The following is a 14577-nucleotide window of genomic DNA, read 5'->3' as shown; positions in this document are numbered from 1 at the left end:
TTCTCTGCCAGGATTCAAGGATAATCGTAATTACCGCCGCGATCCGCAATACGCGAATAGTGTCGTAATTAGATTTTAATTGTTAATGAATAATTAGCGGTTATATACCGTAACCGCGATTACGGCCTTAATTATTACGACTTCGACCGGCCGCGCGGTTTCTCTCTCGAGCTTCGAGCCTTCTCGAAATTCGCGGTTAAACGAATGCATTAAGTGAGAGAATCTAATTTTTTGTAATAAGCTAAATTTCATTTAATAGTTCTATGTCATCATTCATAATTTTCTTCGCGTCTAAATGCTCGTTCGTTATTCTTTCTCATCAAGTTTCTTAGAATTTGTTATATTTCGCTAAGTAATTTGTGATTAGATAACGCGTTATTATCTAAATTCATTAATCGTCAATTTATTTGCGAAGATTTTAATATGATATTTAATTATCAAACTTTCTATTTAACGTTTAATGCATTTAAGAAGTTGTACTGAAATATTTTTTGAGAACAAACTGATATCGCGATTCGAAAAAATTGTTAAGACTAAAAATACGGAGCAGTCATTTTTAACTACTTTTTTTTAGATTAATATATTTTTTTCTTATTAAAAATACGATTTCAACTGAAATATTTCAACTTTTTATCATTTATTTCATTCTAATAAAATATTAAAGTGAGAAATATAAAATCCTACTTTTGATTTGATTTGACTAAAAAGAAATTATATTAATTTAAAAAAGTAGCAAAAGTAAAAAAATAACCTGGTGCTTTTGGTGTTAATAAAATAAAAAAATGGACAGAGATACGTAGGTAAGATCATAAAGTTTTCATCAACTTGATGGTTTTTTACAGCTTCGCTCTAAATCTCCGATGGTTCGTTTTAGATTCCGTCGTTCATCGCGATCGAAAGTGAGAGTGCGGTTTTTGCTTATCGAGAGATCGAGGAAAGTGTCGTTGTCGGAGGATATTCCGCGGTTGTAACGCGGTAATAACTTTCGATTCGGATCTCGCTCGTCATTATCCCGCGCACGCCCCGTGCACGTTCTTCAGTGTGTCTCACTTCGGGATAAGCGGCCGCGTCGATTAGGCGCACCACGTCGGCGAGGCTATGTAAGACACGCTCCACGATTAAATGGCGTCGCGCCTCGCCGGACGTTCCGGGCGCAAAATTCACTTTCCGCTCGTAAAATCCAATAATCCAGATCCGATCTGGTCCTACCGCCCACGTCGAGAGAGCCGCGTTACCGATGACCCACTGCGACCCACTCTAAATCGATGAAATGGATAAGTTGGGAAAGAGCTCGGGTTTTCCAAAGTGTTGTCTTTCCCCGTCAAGAAAAATTTTATTATTTACATTAAGTTACTTAAAATATATAAGAGAAGGAAAAGAAAATGTGATAACTGTATTTAAAGATTATATTAAAGTGCGATAGTGAATAGGTATATGATAGGAATTTTTTTCTTTTTAGTGCTGCAGGCTAGGATAAGATATGGATGGATGTGTGGGATAAGGAAAAAAATTTGTAAACCAAGTCCTTTCCGGACTGTAAATATGTTAAATACATAATATATATTAAATACATATGAAATACATAATAATATATTAAGTTACTTAATTTATATTATTAATATTAATAAAATTAATAATTAATAATTCAATTAAAATTAAATATTAATTTATATTAAATACTTCTAATTATTAGTTTCTTGACAATATTCTGCTTTGATGGAATATTACTTGAGTTCAATTAATTTAATTTAATAAGACATTTTCCGAAACGTAAATAACTAAAATGTTTAATAATTACGATTTTCACTTGCGTTTTTTTTTTTTTTGATATTTTACGAGCTGTTTGATTTTTCGGGAATTGTACTATCTCTAATATTTAGGATTATCATATTTTCATGTATTTTTATTCTTAGATTCTTAGAGTTTGAAATCCCTGAGATTTTTTTCCAGAACCGTCCATTTCGCAAATCTTTCGACCGTGTTTATTTTGTATCATGAAAGGTTTCTCCCTTATGTATAAAATATATAAATTTATGCGTTCAAATATTTACGTTCAAAATTAATAGCTCTGAATTTCAAGAAATATCGAGGTAGAAATGTCTATTGTGCAATCGTTTAGCAAAGTTATGTAGATTAATGGGTTTTAGATAAATCTTGTAGTTTATCTAAAAATCACCTTATCAGTTTATGATTACGGTATGTGTTGTGTAACGTTGTTTAGCCGTTAAGAGTCGGAATATAATCGCACGTGCGGTAATAGAAGAATTATATCACCATATGATTATCACATGTGGCCGATCGAAATTCAATCATTTCTGTTGAAATGCAATAAGGTGATAAATGCGAAACATGCGCTTTTATATAATCCTGTTATCCTGTTATCTGCTTGCACTTTCTTCGGCTTTGCATTATTGGTTTCTTTTCAGCTTTGCATATGAATGGCGACGAAGGACCCATTTGTAAAATGCTTTACACACACACGATGCATGTCATCTTTCAAACCTTTTTCTCAAGACATTTAATCGTATTTTTGAGTTTCCGATATTAGCATTTATCAAAATTTACTCAAAATATACCTAGTATTCATTTTTATTAACATTTTCTATTAATTAATATTAATTTTTCATTTATTTGAAAAAAAATTTTAGTTTATTTTAATTCCGGGATGCGGTAAACAACAAATTAATTATTTTATATTAAATAAGTAAATAATAAAAAGTGACATATTTAATCAATAGATATAATTAATATCATGTTTAATTTTTTTATGCCTAGCGTTTAAGAAAATTTTTTATCGCGGCTTAAGCAGAGGATGGAAATCCTCGCGATAAGTTCGAATTTCATTAATATAAATTTAATAAAATATTTACTTACTCGCAATATGTAATATGTCTTTCATGAATCCGCGATACTTGCGATTCTAAATGCTGCGATTGTAAATATTAAGCAATTCATATAGCAGTCGATAGTTTGATTCAGGACCACCGACATGTATTTCCTATGCGAAGCTGACGATGCGCGACGCGTAAGTAAATAATCGCGTAACAGGCTTCCGCGCGATTGTCGTGCGCGTCATCTTTCTGTGCATCATGCTTCAGTTCAGTGATGCAGTTACATCAAACGTTACTCCGGACACAACAGAAGCACGCGAATACTCGGCGAGAATCGAGACAACGCGACGTACATAAAACTCGGCGTCCGTTGTTATTTTCACGCCTGATCATCTTGAGTATTAATTAATCAGCTTTTTAATGGCTTAATAAAATTATAGCCTCCGCTTTTTAGCGGAGACCGTTAATTATTTCTGAAACGTAACATAAGTGTTAAGTTAAATCTTATCGAAGTAGCGCATAAAAAAAAATCGGAATATCGCGGCTGTTCTGTGAAGCGGTCGCTAATCTCCGAGAGAGATTCTCGCAACGTGTGATTTGAATATCTTTTACGTACACTTGAGAAAGAGATGAAAAAGCGCGATTTCCTTTCCGTCATTCATCGTCAATAATTACGCGCACTCGTATCTAATTGTCGAGGCTCGAGCGCTCGCTTATCTCGGTACTGCACGCTTATCTGCACGCTAATGATGCGTTGCATGCGTGTGCGCTTGTTGCCGGTTTATCTCGCTTAACTTTCAAAAATTCGGATCAATGCTCCGCCGCGGCGGGTCAATGACACCGCGAAATAAATAAACAGAGCAGACGCATCGGAGTGTGAACGACCAGCTAAGAAATGTGATATACGTGACAACGTGCAATTTTTTTCTGCTAAGCAAAAATAATGCGCTTCCGCCGATCTCTCTCTCTCTCTCTCTCTCTCTCTCTCTCTCTCTCTCTCTCTCTCTCTCTTTCTCGAAGTTTTCCGTAACGTCATCTGTAATTGAGCTGCGTGAACTTAATAAACTTAATAGAATAAAATATTTTTATTTAACAAATAAATAGAGAATACAAAGAAGACAACTCTCGGCTAGGAGTTTGATAATTTTCCTTTCTTTTAAATTTCTTTTTCTTTTATTTTTATTTAACTTCAAGTCAAGAAAGGATTTGATGTACAATAATTGACTATTCGCATTCATTTCCTTCTTTAAAAAAAATTAACCTACGCTTCCTACGTTAGAAACCTACCTTCGTTAATAAACTTAATAAATTTAATTTAATACGGTATTTCGTTGATCGAACCTACGTGGAGTTTTGAGGTCACATAATTAAGTATCGTGACCTCTTCCTGTCACCGGATTTCCATAAAATCGCGTATGCAGTCCGCGCGATACACGCGAACGAAACATTCGCTTACTTTCGCGACCTCGTTTCGCGGCTCGATCGAAACGTTTTATCGGGCTCGAAATAAATTCGCTCATTTTCCCGTGGTTCACGAATGTAACACGAGAAGCATGCAACATTTTACATCGGTCACTTCCACGAGGCAAATCGCGATCTTTGCAATTAATTATGTTCGCGTATGCATTTCTTCACGTCAATCTTCACGCATAAAATTAATATCATTTTACGTATAAATATTACGTGACTGTATAATTTTGCCGGTACAAACCAATATATTACGTCATAATGTTCTCGTCGTTATAAATGATTCGAGACGCGATTCGAGTGAATAGCGTCATTTCGGCTTTTCAACTCGATTGGCGATTTCACGTTATCCGCTCAAGCACGCGGAAATGGCATGCTGTCAGCAGTCGGCAGGACCGCGGTATATCTTAAATAACGATGATACGAACGACAAATGTATCAAGCGCGCTGTCGATATTTGGACCGTTGCCAGAACGAGAAGTGAATATCTCCCGAGAAAGCCGATCGAGGAAAATCGCGCGAAAAATCTCCGACGGTAAACGTCCTTCCCGATTCTCGACGTGAGGCTGGCTGGATTTCGACACGCCGGCACGATTTTTATCTGGAACCGCGTTGCGTCCACGCTCGCAAACGGAACGGAAGTGGAAAGCGCACACTCGGACACGCAAGACGATACTTACGATACGCGTAGGAAAGGAGGATTAAAAGTCTCGACCCGGTTCAATCGCAACGGAAACGCACCGTCTGTTTTACCTTGAGCGGCCGACAATTCCGTTCGCGCGGCCAGCCGATCCCATTAACGCGGTTATATAGGCGAAGCCCTATGCAAAAGTATATAGAACTTTGTCTCTTTGATATGATTCTCGTGTGCTGAGAAACTGTTTCTCAGTCGCGATACGAATCGAGCAGCGCGACGATGTGCGAACAGAATAATTCGGTCAGGGCGAGGATAGCGTTGTTGGAGGGTGAATATTTCATCAGTCGCAAGTTGGCAGTTTCGTCAATCCTGAGAGTGATCATGTGTATCGAGTTGTTACTTTTTCGAGAAGAAGATACTGCACAGAGGACATTTTAATTATGCGCAGATCATTGAAAAGATCTTCGCCTCCTGAATTTATTTCACGGGAAAAGAATTCTTAATTAAAATTTTGTAACGTAGTTAAATTAATATTTTATGATAAGCCACTTTATGATAAAGCTGAAAGATCGAGCGGATGAAATCATTGGATCATATCTTATTTTCAGTTACGAAAAATGGCACATACAAGTCTAATTTTTAAAAGATCTTAAAACGATTGAATATTATTTAATTATAATGCAAATTATATTATAATTAAATATTATTGTTTCATGTTGTATAATTTTACTTTCAAGATTCATCTCGAATTCTTGGAAAAATGAGACAATTTCTTGCACGAAAATTGGAAATTTATTAAAGTATGAACTCGTAATTATCGTGATGTATTTGAGTTTCGATTTTGGTAGATTATTTATCGATTTTCTTTCAGGAAAAAAAATGGCACCGGTTTTGGGCGTACCGCCACCGCCACCACCGGCTCCTCATATGGGACCAGACGGCCTGATTTTGCCGAAGAAACCATATAACCCTTGCCTTACCTCCACTAATCATAAGGACCTTCACAGAGAATTACTCTTCAATCAGAAAATGTAAGTCGACTTGTTTTAAAATTTTTATTCGTTAAAACGCCAAATTAAGTCACCTGGAAAAATAATTTTCTAATGAAGATTCTCGAGTTTTTATTTTTTTATCTTATCTTTTATCTTGATTTCAAGATTTCTTAAGTTCTAGAGGACTGTGATAAAGATTCATTTTATATGAATTGGGCTCTTACATCCGAAATGAAAAATGGACGATTTTCTATTTTGAGGTTTAAGAAGAAGTTTTTAAAATTCTGTGATTCTAAATTGAAATAGCTAAGTAATATCAAAAGAGATCAACTTAACTGTTAAAAGTATCAAAGCGTATATAAAAATCCTAAGTAAGCTCGAAAGTAGAAAAAAACTTTCGGTTCGTTATAATAGAGGTTCTTAAAATAAATATTAATTTTATAACACAGACAATAATTTTTAACGATAATAATTTTTGTAATAAAAATTCTTCAAATGGAATAGATTTCAGACCGAAATTTTTTTTTTTTATTTGATTTTATAGTAATTGAAATTAGAAACGCTTCGTAAATCAGACGTCCTGTTGTTTCTTTTTTACCAGAATTACAGCAGGATATTTTAAATCTTCTTTCTCAAAATATTTTATTTGAAATGCTCTCTTGATAGATTCATTATCATCCTAAAATTTCTCTTATCTTTTTACAATCTTTTTACAATTAATTCTGCAACAGTGTGTATCCTTTACAGCAAGTTCTTCAAATAGGCAGATAATTTCTTTTATCTGGTCTGTGGCAAAACCGGAATTTCGAACGAGAGATTCTCTGACTAAAGTAAATATTTTTTTTTTCTTATGTGCGTTTCAGGATTAATTAATATATTAATTAATACCATGAGAGAGAGAGAGAGAGAGAGAGAGGGGATATTCGCGATGAAAAAAATGGAAAGCCGATTATCCGCGTGTAAAACTTCCTGTTGAAAGCTGGCACTTGTTGGCTGCGTTGTACAATTTATTTTTATATCATGAGCGAATCCGAGCGTGATCGAGTATCAGATCGCACGGATCGGACGCCCAGTTTCCATCGAAAAAAAAAAAAAAAAAAAAAAAATATTATTTCCCGCGCAATTACGTACACTTATTTCCGATTGCGGTCAATCGAGATAGAATCGTTAGATCGAATACGTTTCCACATTAGTTCCCCGTTTACGTCTAATCAGCACTACGTACGGCCGCGCTCGTATAGCCAACACACCTGCGATTCTTCACGCTTCGATGGAATTAAGCGGTTCACGCTTACCGACTTTTACCTTGGCACGTAATTCAGACGCACGATTTTTCCACGTGCGATCGAGACAACGTAATCTTACAGGCGCGATCCTGATCGGATCGACAATATGTCTTTATAAATATGTCTTTAATTTCCATTTGCCACCCAAGGATCTTTATCTATTTTATTTACTTGCGAATTTTTTATAATATTTATTTTTTTCACTTTCGATATACATCCCTGAAAATCATTTGCATCTTTTGTAAAATCTCTGGAAATCTGTTATATAATTACACTAGCGAAAGTCGTGTTCTCCTCTTTTTAATCAGAAAAAAAATTGTCTTGAATACAGATTTATTGCATGCGCGTTTCTCTTTACTTCCACAGCGGCAAGAATGTCTTGAACCAAAAGAGCGAGTTGCAACGTGCCCTGGAGAAACAGAGGGAAGCTGCGTCGAGAAGGGAGGCTGAAAGAATCCGAGAGGAAAATTACAAGGACGATCCCAGGACCGCATTGCAGAGGGCGATCGAACAGAGAGCAAGACACATTCAATTAACGGTAATCTCAGATATAATCCCCTAATCTGTTTCTCTTAAATTATATCCCTAGATTTCAGATCCTGGAATCAGATGCATTCCCTTGAAAAGTAGAAACCTTCTTTAAACCTTCACTCTTTCCACTGATCCGTCCAATCATCGAAGAAAGAATCATTTGACATTCTCCTTTTGAAAATTCTGAAACTCTGACATCTTCGGATCAGCAGAGGTCCAAATATCTCTAAAGTTTCATTCTATCATGAAACGACAGAAGATATATTATGTATATGTATTAATGTAACAATATCTATATGAAATGCAATTTTTTATGGTACATTTTTCTTAGCCCAACAAACTACACGTCGATTTGTCATTATTTGTCAGGCTTGAAATGTAGCTTTTTACATTTTCATATTTTGTACAAATTATTTATTGATTTTTAAAATGCTTATTAACATGAGCAATATTAAAATTATCAATTTAATAATTGTGGTATTATATATAAGTGTATAAATATATTTATTTTTAATTATGTAAATTTAAGTAAATGTATATAAGCAGAGAAGCGAATTGGGTATTCCGGTATTCGATGTGCTAAATTTTGCTAAAATTTGCTTGCAGCAGGAGCAATCACAGACGACGGAAGCGCCGAGCAACCTCTTGATAACAGCGAGAGCGAAGCTGAGACCTCGCACCGAGTCCCAGTGAATCTGATGAAGATCGAAGGTCGCGAAAGCTGTGGTTTGAAGAGGACTGGGTCCGCTCGGGGGGCTCGGACGGATCTCGTAATTTCACACTTCGGCGCCTTATCGATCGCAATCAGTGTACATATGCATAACCCGATTTCCTTGACATCTGGAGGATTATTAGCAGCGTCATTTGCCGCGTCGAATATGTGTATTGTTTTGCAATAGGCGTCAAGATAACACGATGGGACGTAACGAGCGCGTATCGCTATCAGCAGAGCAAGAAGAAAATCCCTGCTGGATCTCTTCTGAGAAATGTCTCGTCGAGTATTCAGCGTGCGACGCGCGTCGCCCCCGTCAAATCTGTAAAATCATTTCCAAACAACGCGAAGGACCAATCGTGTCTCGAGGATTAGAACCATCTTTATGATGCGATGCGACGCGACGCAATACGTCGGTTCAGACGCCGTAAATTATAATGTCGTTTTGCGTACTAAGCAACGCGCAAGTGGGTCTCGTACGTAAAACGCATCACGTAATCGGGTGTCCCGATGTACAATACAAAAATCAGCAAGCAACCACATGTCTTCATTTGATGATAAATCAATCTGTGCCGAGCTTAGCTTGATGACCAATTAGCGCGTCGACGGTAACGTTATTATATACAGCAATTATCGTAGGTAACACGATAATCCGGTTATATCGTACATGAGAACGTCGACGTAGGATATAGTAACCGACGTATTTTTTCTTACGAGGATTACGGAGATTTGTTGTTGTGAGAGCATCGACGGCGCGATAGGAACACAATAGGACAGATCGACAATAGATTAGTAGTGATAGACGAGATAGGGCGAGAAATAACGCTGAAGAATTTATTCGTGGACGATGTTCGTCGATCATCTGAGCGGGAGAAAGCTCGTCTCTGATACGAATACCTTTGATTTTGAGAAATATATTCTTTTTAATTCAAGAAAGTTCAAAATTATGTCACAGAGTCAATTGAATGAAACACAGCTGTCAAAGATTGTTCGCAAAACATTTGTTGGCGCAACGATGATGAAATTTATTCCTTTCGTTTGTACACACGCGAGCAAAGCGACGCCGCTCTGTAATTTAATCGCTCGAGTTCTTTTCGTGCCTGGAAGTTCGCTTTCCCTTCTATTTCTTCTCGGAAGTCACGACGGAGTCCTCCACGATCTTCAACGCGGTTCCAGACACGTAGAAAGAATGTATTTTGTACGAAGCTTAACTTAGATTGCCGACGGTGGCATTACTTCATCCTCTGCATTCTTAGCCGAATAGATAAATCTGATTAATACGTAGATAGAAACGACTCCGCGAAAGTATGTGCGATTGATTATAAAGCACGAAAATATGTTAAAGTTTCCGATTTGTCGCGGTGAATCGCGCAATTACTTGAACACTAAAGCAGAATTACATCGTTACACGAAAGCCACTGGAAGTAAAAGTAGTTTCCGCTAGGAGACGAGAGACCAACAAGTCGGGACTCCGCGGGACCATGTGTTCTTATACCTCGTTACGCAGCAGTAAGAGATCCGATATCTGCCTTGCAGAGTAGCAATTATTATGAAATCGTATTTAAGTGTCAAATCGACGTTTAATATTAGCTATATTTCGTGGCCCATTAGATTTGAATTCTGCGAGAAGAGCCCCAATATCTTAGGTCGAGAATAATGTAAGCCGTTAAGTTTGTTACAACTTTAATTCACCAACCGATCTTTATAATATAACTCGCGCTTAAATGCGTAAGGAAATATATCCATATACCAATAGAGGAACCAGATACTTTCGTTTTTTTTTTTTTTTTTTTTTTTTGTACAGTTGCCACATATGTATGTATGTTACTCTACGTTTTTGTCGTTTTTAACATAAAACTTAATCACGATTTAGGAGAGATCGTCGCAATGATAAAATCTCGGATTCCAAATATATTTTATTCAACATTAAACGTCAACCCCGTCATTTCCATCCCAACGTGTAAGGAACCAGTAATAAAGTGGATAAAAAAACATTGCGAAGGATATAACAGCGAATATAGATCCTTGTCTCGAAGTATACATTTATGCCTGTGGGAGAAAAAAGAAAGAAATGCGAAAGACACGTATTTCTAAGCGACACATCTCGAAATGTTGTAAGTTAATAAATGGGTGTTAACCAGCACCCATTTTTGTCGCTGTGTCGATGTTTCTTTATGATCGAGAAAAAAGACGAAGTTACGTACAGTACATCACATTCAGAAATGCCACGTCGCTAACGTCGCTTACAATGATTACTTTTAACGCGTCGCGCACTGTGGATCGAATGGGCGAATACGCGATACTTTGACAATGATGTTACATCGAGATTACAATACATAGCTTGTGACATCTGATAATAATTCTTGTGAAACAACGGCCGATTTAGTAATCGTCACCGCGGGAAATGACTTCTTTACATGTGGGACGTAAAACGAGCGTGTGCTCGAACTGAGCAGTGTAACAGCCCTTGACGTCGACCAACGGCGGATACGCTTCCACTGCCCCTTTCTCACAAAGATCTTTCAGCGCCATTTGATATTTGGTGCAACCGACGCGGTCCAACCAACGCTTACAGAAAGCCAAAGTACCTAAAACGCGGACATTTGTAAAATGATGATGTTCGAGCGCGAGGATTAACGCTGTTAACTTTTTACTTCGTTTACCCCTTTTTTTTTAAACAATTAAATATCTTTTTAAACTCTTACCAAAATGCTTGTTGATAGTGTTGAGAAGAGACTTGCTGCTTTGCAGTCTCAATGGCACGAAACCGGCATCGAAACTCTTCATGTAATGCGAGCACTCCATGTCATCATGAACCACGCCTCGGCCGGTAGATCCAAAAGTTTCAATCGCGTAGAACTCGTTTTCTTCCATTCGAATCGCCTCGCCGCCTCTGACAATTGGCACTGTTTTCCCGGCGTGTATGCGATAGGGCGAAATCGAATGGCCATTCAGATTCCTAATTGATTTCACCTATGAAAAATCTGGATTATTAATGAAATTTTTTGCATTTCATCATTATTTTTGCGTCTATTAATTTATGTTTTCGATTAAATTTTTGTAATTAAATTAAAATTTATCCACTAAAGTTTATTCACATTTAAAATTAAATTAAGATTTTCGTCGTATATTTTAGAAATTTGATTTAAAAGTAAGTGAGAGAGTTATTCAATCTCTTTCTCTTTCTCTTTCTCTCTCTCTCTCTCTCTCTTAAAAATAAATCTAAATAAGAAAATTAAACACAGCGAAATCGAATGACGTTTTGCATCCTTTTATATTTTATATTTCATACCGGATACGTCTTGCCGTCCAGCTCGACTTCATAGGATTCCATAACTTCCTGAATAGCAGCACCAACGTCGCACAATTGCACATCAATACCAGCAGCCTTGATACCAGTATTGGTAGCATCACGTACAGCTTCGATCAGCTTGTCGTATTTGGGATTAAATGTCAAAGTGAACGCGCAGTCGATAATACGTCCATTGATGTGAGTCCCAAAGTCAATTTTGGTGACATCATCGTATTCAAGGACAGTCGGATCGCCGGCGTTCGGAGTGTAGTGAGCCGCACAATGATTGCGGGAACAACCGGTTGGGAATGCTAATCCAGCCAGTAGACCATCCTCCCCTATCAATTTTCGAGCGGTCTCCTCCAGCTCGTTACAAATCTCTATCATAGTCATTCCCGGTTTAATCTGCAAGATTTATTAAAAATATATTTACAAGAATCGTTTAATATTTATATGGTATAATTATTTATACTTTATTACATGTGTTTAAAAATTGAAAAAAAAAAAGTTGCATCTTTGATACTACAGATTTATGCTAAATTTGTTATACATTTTTTTTTATCTATCTTGATATAGATCTATCGTGTGTTACATGTAATAAATTATGTAAATAAAACGACATAAATGAAATATATGTCGTTAAGTTATCAATAGACACAGATAATTTTTTTAACTGCAGTATACGAAACTTGTTATACAATTCTGGGAAAAACAGAATGAGAAAATATTTTTATTGATGCCCGGATCTGTTCTTGGTAACATTGTACATACGTACCCATTTCATAATATGCTTCCTAGTTTGCCGATGTGCCTCGGCTGCCTGTCTAGCTTCATTGTAAATATCATTATGCATTCTGTCGAGAGCACGCGCCTCTTCGCTCGTGAAGCGCATTTTCGCCATCCTATCGTCTATTCCGGCGGATCCATGAATCATTACTTGCCCGACTGGAAAATTACCATCCGGAAATAATTCCGACACGGCAATAGTCGGCGGATCTGTCTGCTGCTTAACGCCACCCTTGTCTTTGGGTTTGCGCTTCTTCTTTTTTTTCTTTTTGGCTTCTTCATTTTCAGCAATCACATCTGCAATGCCTAAAAATTTCGTGTTAGTAATTTGTTATCAAAAGCCATTTTAATTGTTAATATCAAATTTTAGTCGGTAAATATAATTGCAAAAATACAGAACTAGAAAATACCTTCGGCGATACCTTCAGCAATGCCTTCGGCAATGCCTTCTGCAATACCTTCGGCGATACCTTCAGCAATGCCTTTGACAATATCTCCTGCGAGACCTTCGGTGTCATCCTTAGCCTTATCTTCTTCCCCTTCTGGTACATCTGCACTAGCTTCTCCAGCACCTGCATAAACAATATATAGTAGTCAGTATTTTATAAAACTTGACTATATAACTTGATATATATAAAGTTTATAACATTCAAAAGTTTTAATTAGATATTTAGAAGCAAGAATAGCAAGTAGAAATTAGAGATAAATTAGAGATACATTATTCTTTCTCCTTGTTTGCAATATTCAAACATCATGTGACCTGTTTTATATTTGCTACTTTCAACTTTACTTAAGATATTTATTGTTAAGCATCTTTCTATTGTTTTTCCATTCATGCCCATTTTTTTGTAATAGAAAAAATGAATTTACCAGAAAATGAATATATTTAAAATATAAAGAAATAAACGAAAAACAGCAATAAGCCAATCTATATTTTGAAATGCTTATTGAAATATTACAAATCAAATATATACAGTGGCAAATATTTCTTGTAAACTTATAATTAAATCGTTTTCATTGTGACAATAAAATCAACGATTTATAAATATAATAAGCCATTAATAGTCAGGAAATGTAATTTGAAGTTTTTCTCACATAGGTTAACAAATAAAGGTGATTTCGCTATCACATTGTCAAATATAAAATTTAAAAGTACAAATTTAAAATATAATAAATAAAAGTATCCATCTGTTTGTCAATGCACTTTGTCCTGATATTACCAAATGAAGATAATCTTATAAATGTACATTATGCTCTATATAAATGTGTTATTCAAATTTATAAAAAATTTCATGACATACAGAAAGGAATCGGGCTTTCAATATTTCGTAATTATCAAAGTTTTGCATTAATACAAAATATTTCCACATTGCGTCGTTATATTCGAGACACGGAAGCAGTTCTTTTGCGCCTAAAAAACTTCCAAAGCTCTGTTTCGAAGACCAAGTAACGAGTACATATTTCTTGACGCGCTAATTTAATCTACTCGCGAAAAACACCGAATGCATTTGGATCGTTTAAAAGCGAGTGAATACGCGATTTTATCGTGGCGGAAATAAGGAGGCCCGTCCGAACCGGGGAAACCGCGTGTCTCAAAGAATCGCAAGGTGTGACACCCGGATAGTCACTTAAGCGGAAACACGTCACTCGAACAGAACGCACCGGCCTTCTTCTTCTTTTTCTTCTTCTTCTTCTTCTTCGAAGCCTCCGCCGCTCCGGATTTGTCTTCCCCGTCGACGATCTCGTCCTTTTCCTCGTCCACGAGTTTCTCGGCGGATTTGCCGACCTCGTCCAGTACGGCCGCCATTTTCGAGAGTGATGACCAAACAATGCCGCGGTGTATCAAACTCCGCCGCTCCGTCGCTCGTGTAAAAAAAACGTGCGAATTCCGAACTCGAATTATCGACTGTCAATTAGGTAGTTCGCGCTTTTATCCATTTTTTTTGTTGTTTTTGTTTGATATTTTTTAATTGCGTTTTTCGGCTCGCTGAAATTTTTTGTATTGTATAATAATTAGAATTACTTATTAATATAAATAAGTTT

At 36.5% G+C, this 14577-nt stretch overlaps 2 protein-coding genes across 3 annotated transcripts in view; one reads left to right on the top strand and one right to left on the bottom strand.

Moving 5' to 3' along the window:
- Positions 1–10222, top strand: part of LOC105431179 (uncharacterized) — a 43464-nt gene extending 33242 nt beyond the window's left edge. For both annotated transcript variants that reach the window (XM_011645209.3, XM_011645210.3), the window contains exons 4-6: positions 5807–5966; positions 7580–7751; positions 8351–10222. In XM_011645209.3, the coding sequence (XP_011643511.2) occupies positions 5807–5966; positions 7580–7751; positions 8351–8437 (419 nt within the window). In that variant the 3' untranslated portion in view covers positions 8438–10222. The remainder of the gene's footprint in view (positions 1–5806; positions 5967–7579; positions 7752–8350) is intronic.
- Positions 10223–10225: 3 nt separating this feature from the next.
- Positions 10226–14372, bottom strand: und (methionyl aminopeptidase und). Its single transcript, XM_011645211.3, has 6 exons — positions 14197–14372; positions 12945–13106; positions 12524–12840; positions 11749–12153; positions 11162–11429; positions 10226–11044 (listed from the first exon to the last, which is right to left on the bottom strand). The coding sequence occupies exons 1-6, from the start codon at positions 14339–14341 to the stop codon at positions 10839–10841; spliced, it is 1503 nt and encodes a 500-aa protein (XP_011643513.2). The 5' UTR covers positions 14342–14372; the 3' UTR covers positions 10226–10838.
- Between the last annotated feature and the right edge of the window lie 205 nt (positions 14373–14577).

The sequence above is a fragment of the Pogonomyrmex barbatus genome, unplaced genomic scaffold, assembly GCF_055798465.1.
Source record: "Pogonomyrmex barbatus isolate J1 unplaced genomic scaffold, ASM5579846v1 scaffold17, whole genome shotgun sequence".
Lineage (NCBI taxonomy): Eukaryota > Metazoa > Arthropoda > Insecta > Hymenoptera > Formicidae > Pogonomyrmex > Pogonomyrmex barbatus.
The sequence above is the reverse complement of the archived record's forward strand: the minus strand, read 5'-3'. Positions and strand labels throughout refer to the sequence as shown.

Coding starts and splice junctions, on each gene's coding strand:
- und (XM_011645211.3), bottom strand. CDS start 14,341: ATGGCGGCCGTACTGGACGAGGTCGGCAAATCCGCCGAGAAACTCGTG. Junction 12,841..12,944: donor TGCTGAAGGTATCGCCGAAG/GTATTTTCTAGT, acceptor CGAAATTTTTAG/GCATTGCAGATGTGATTGCT. Junction 12,154..12,523: donor GGAAGCATATTATGAAATGG/GTACGTATGTAC, acceptor TAAATCTTGCAG/ATTAAACCGGGAATGACTAT.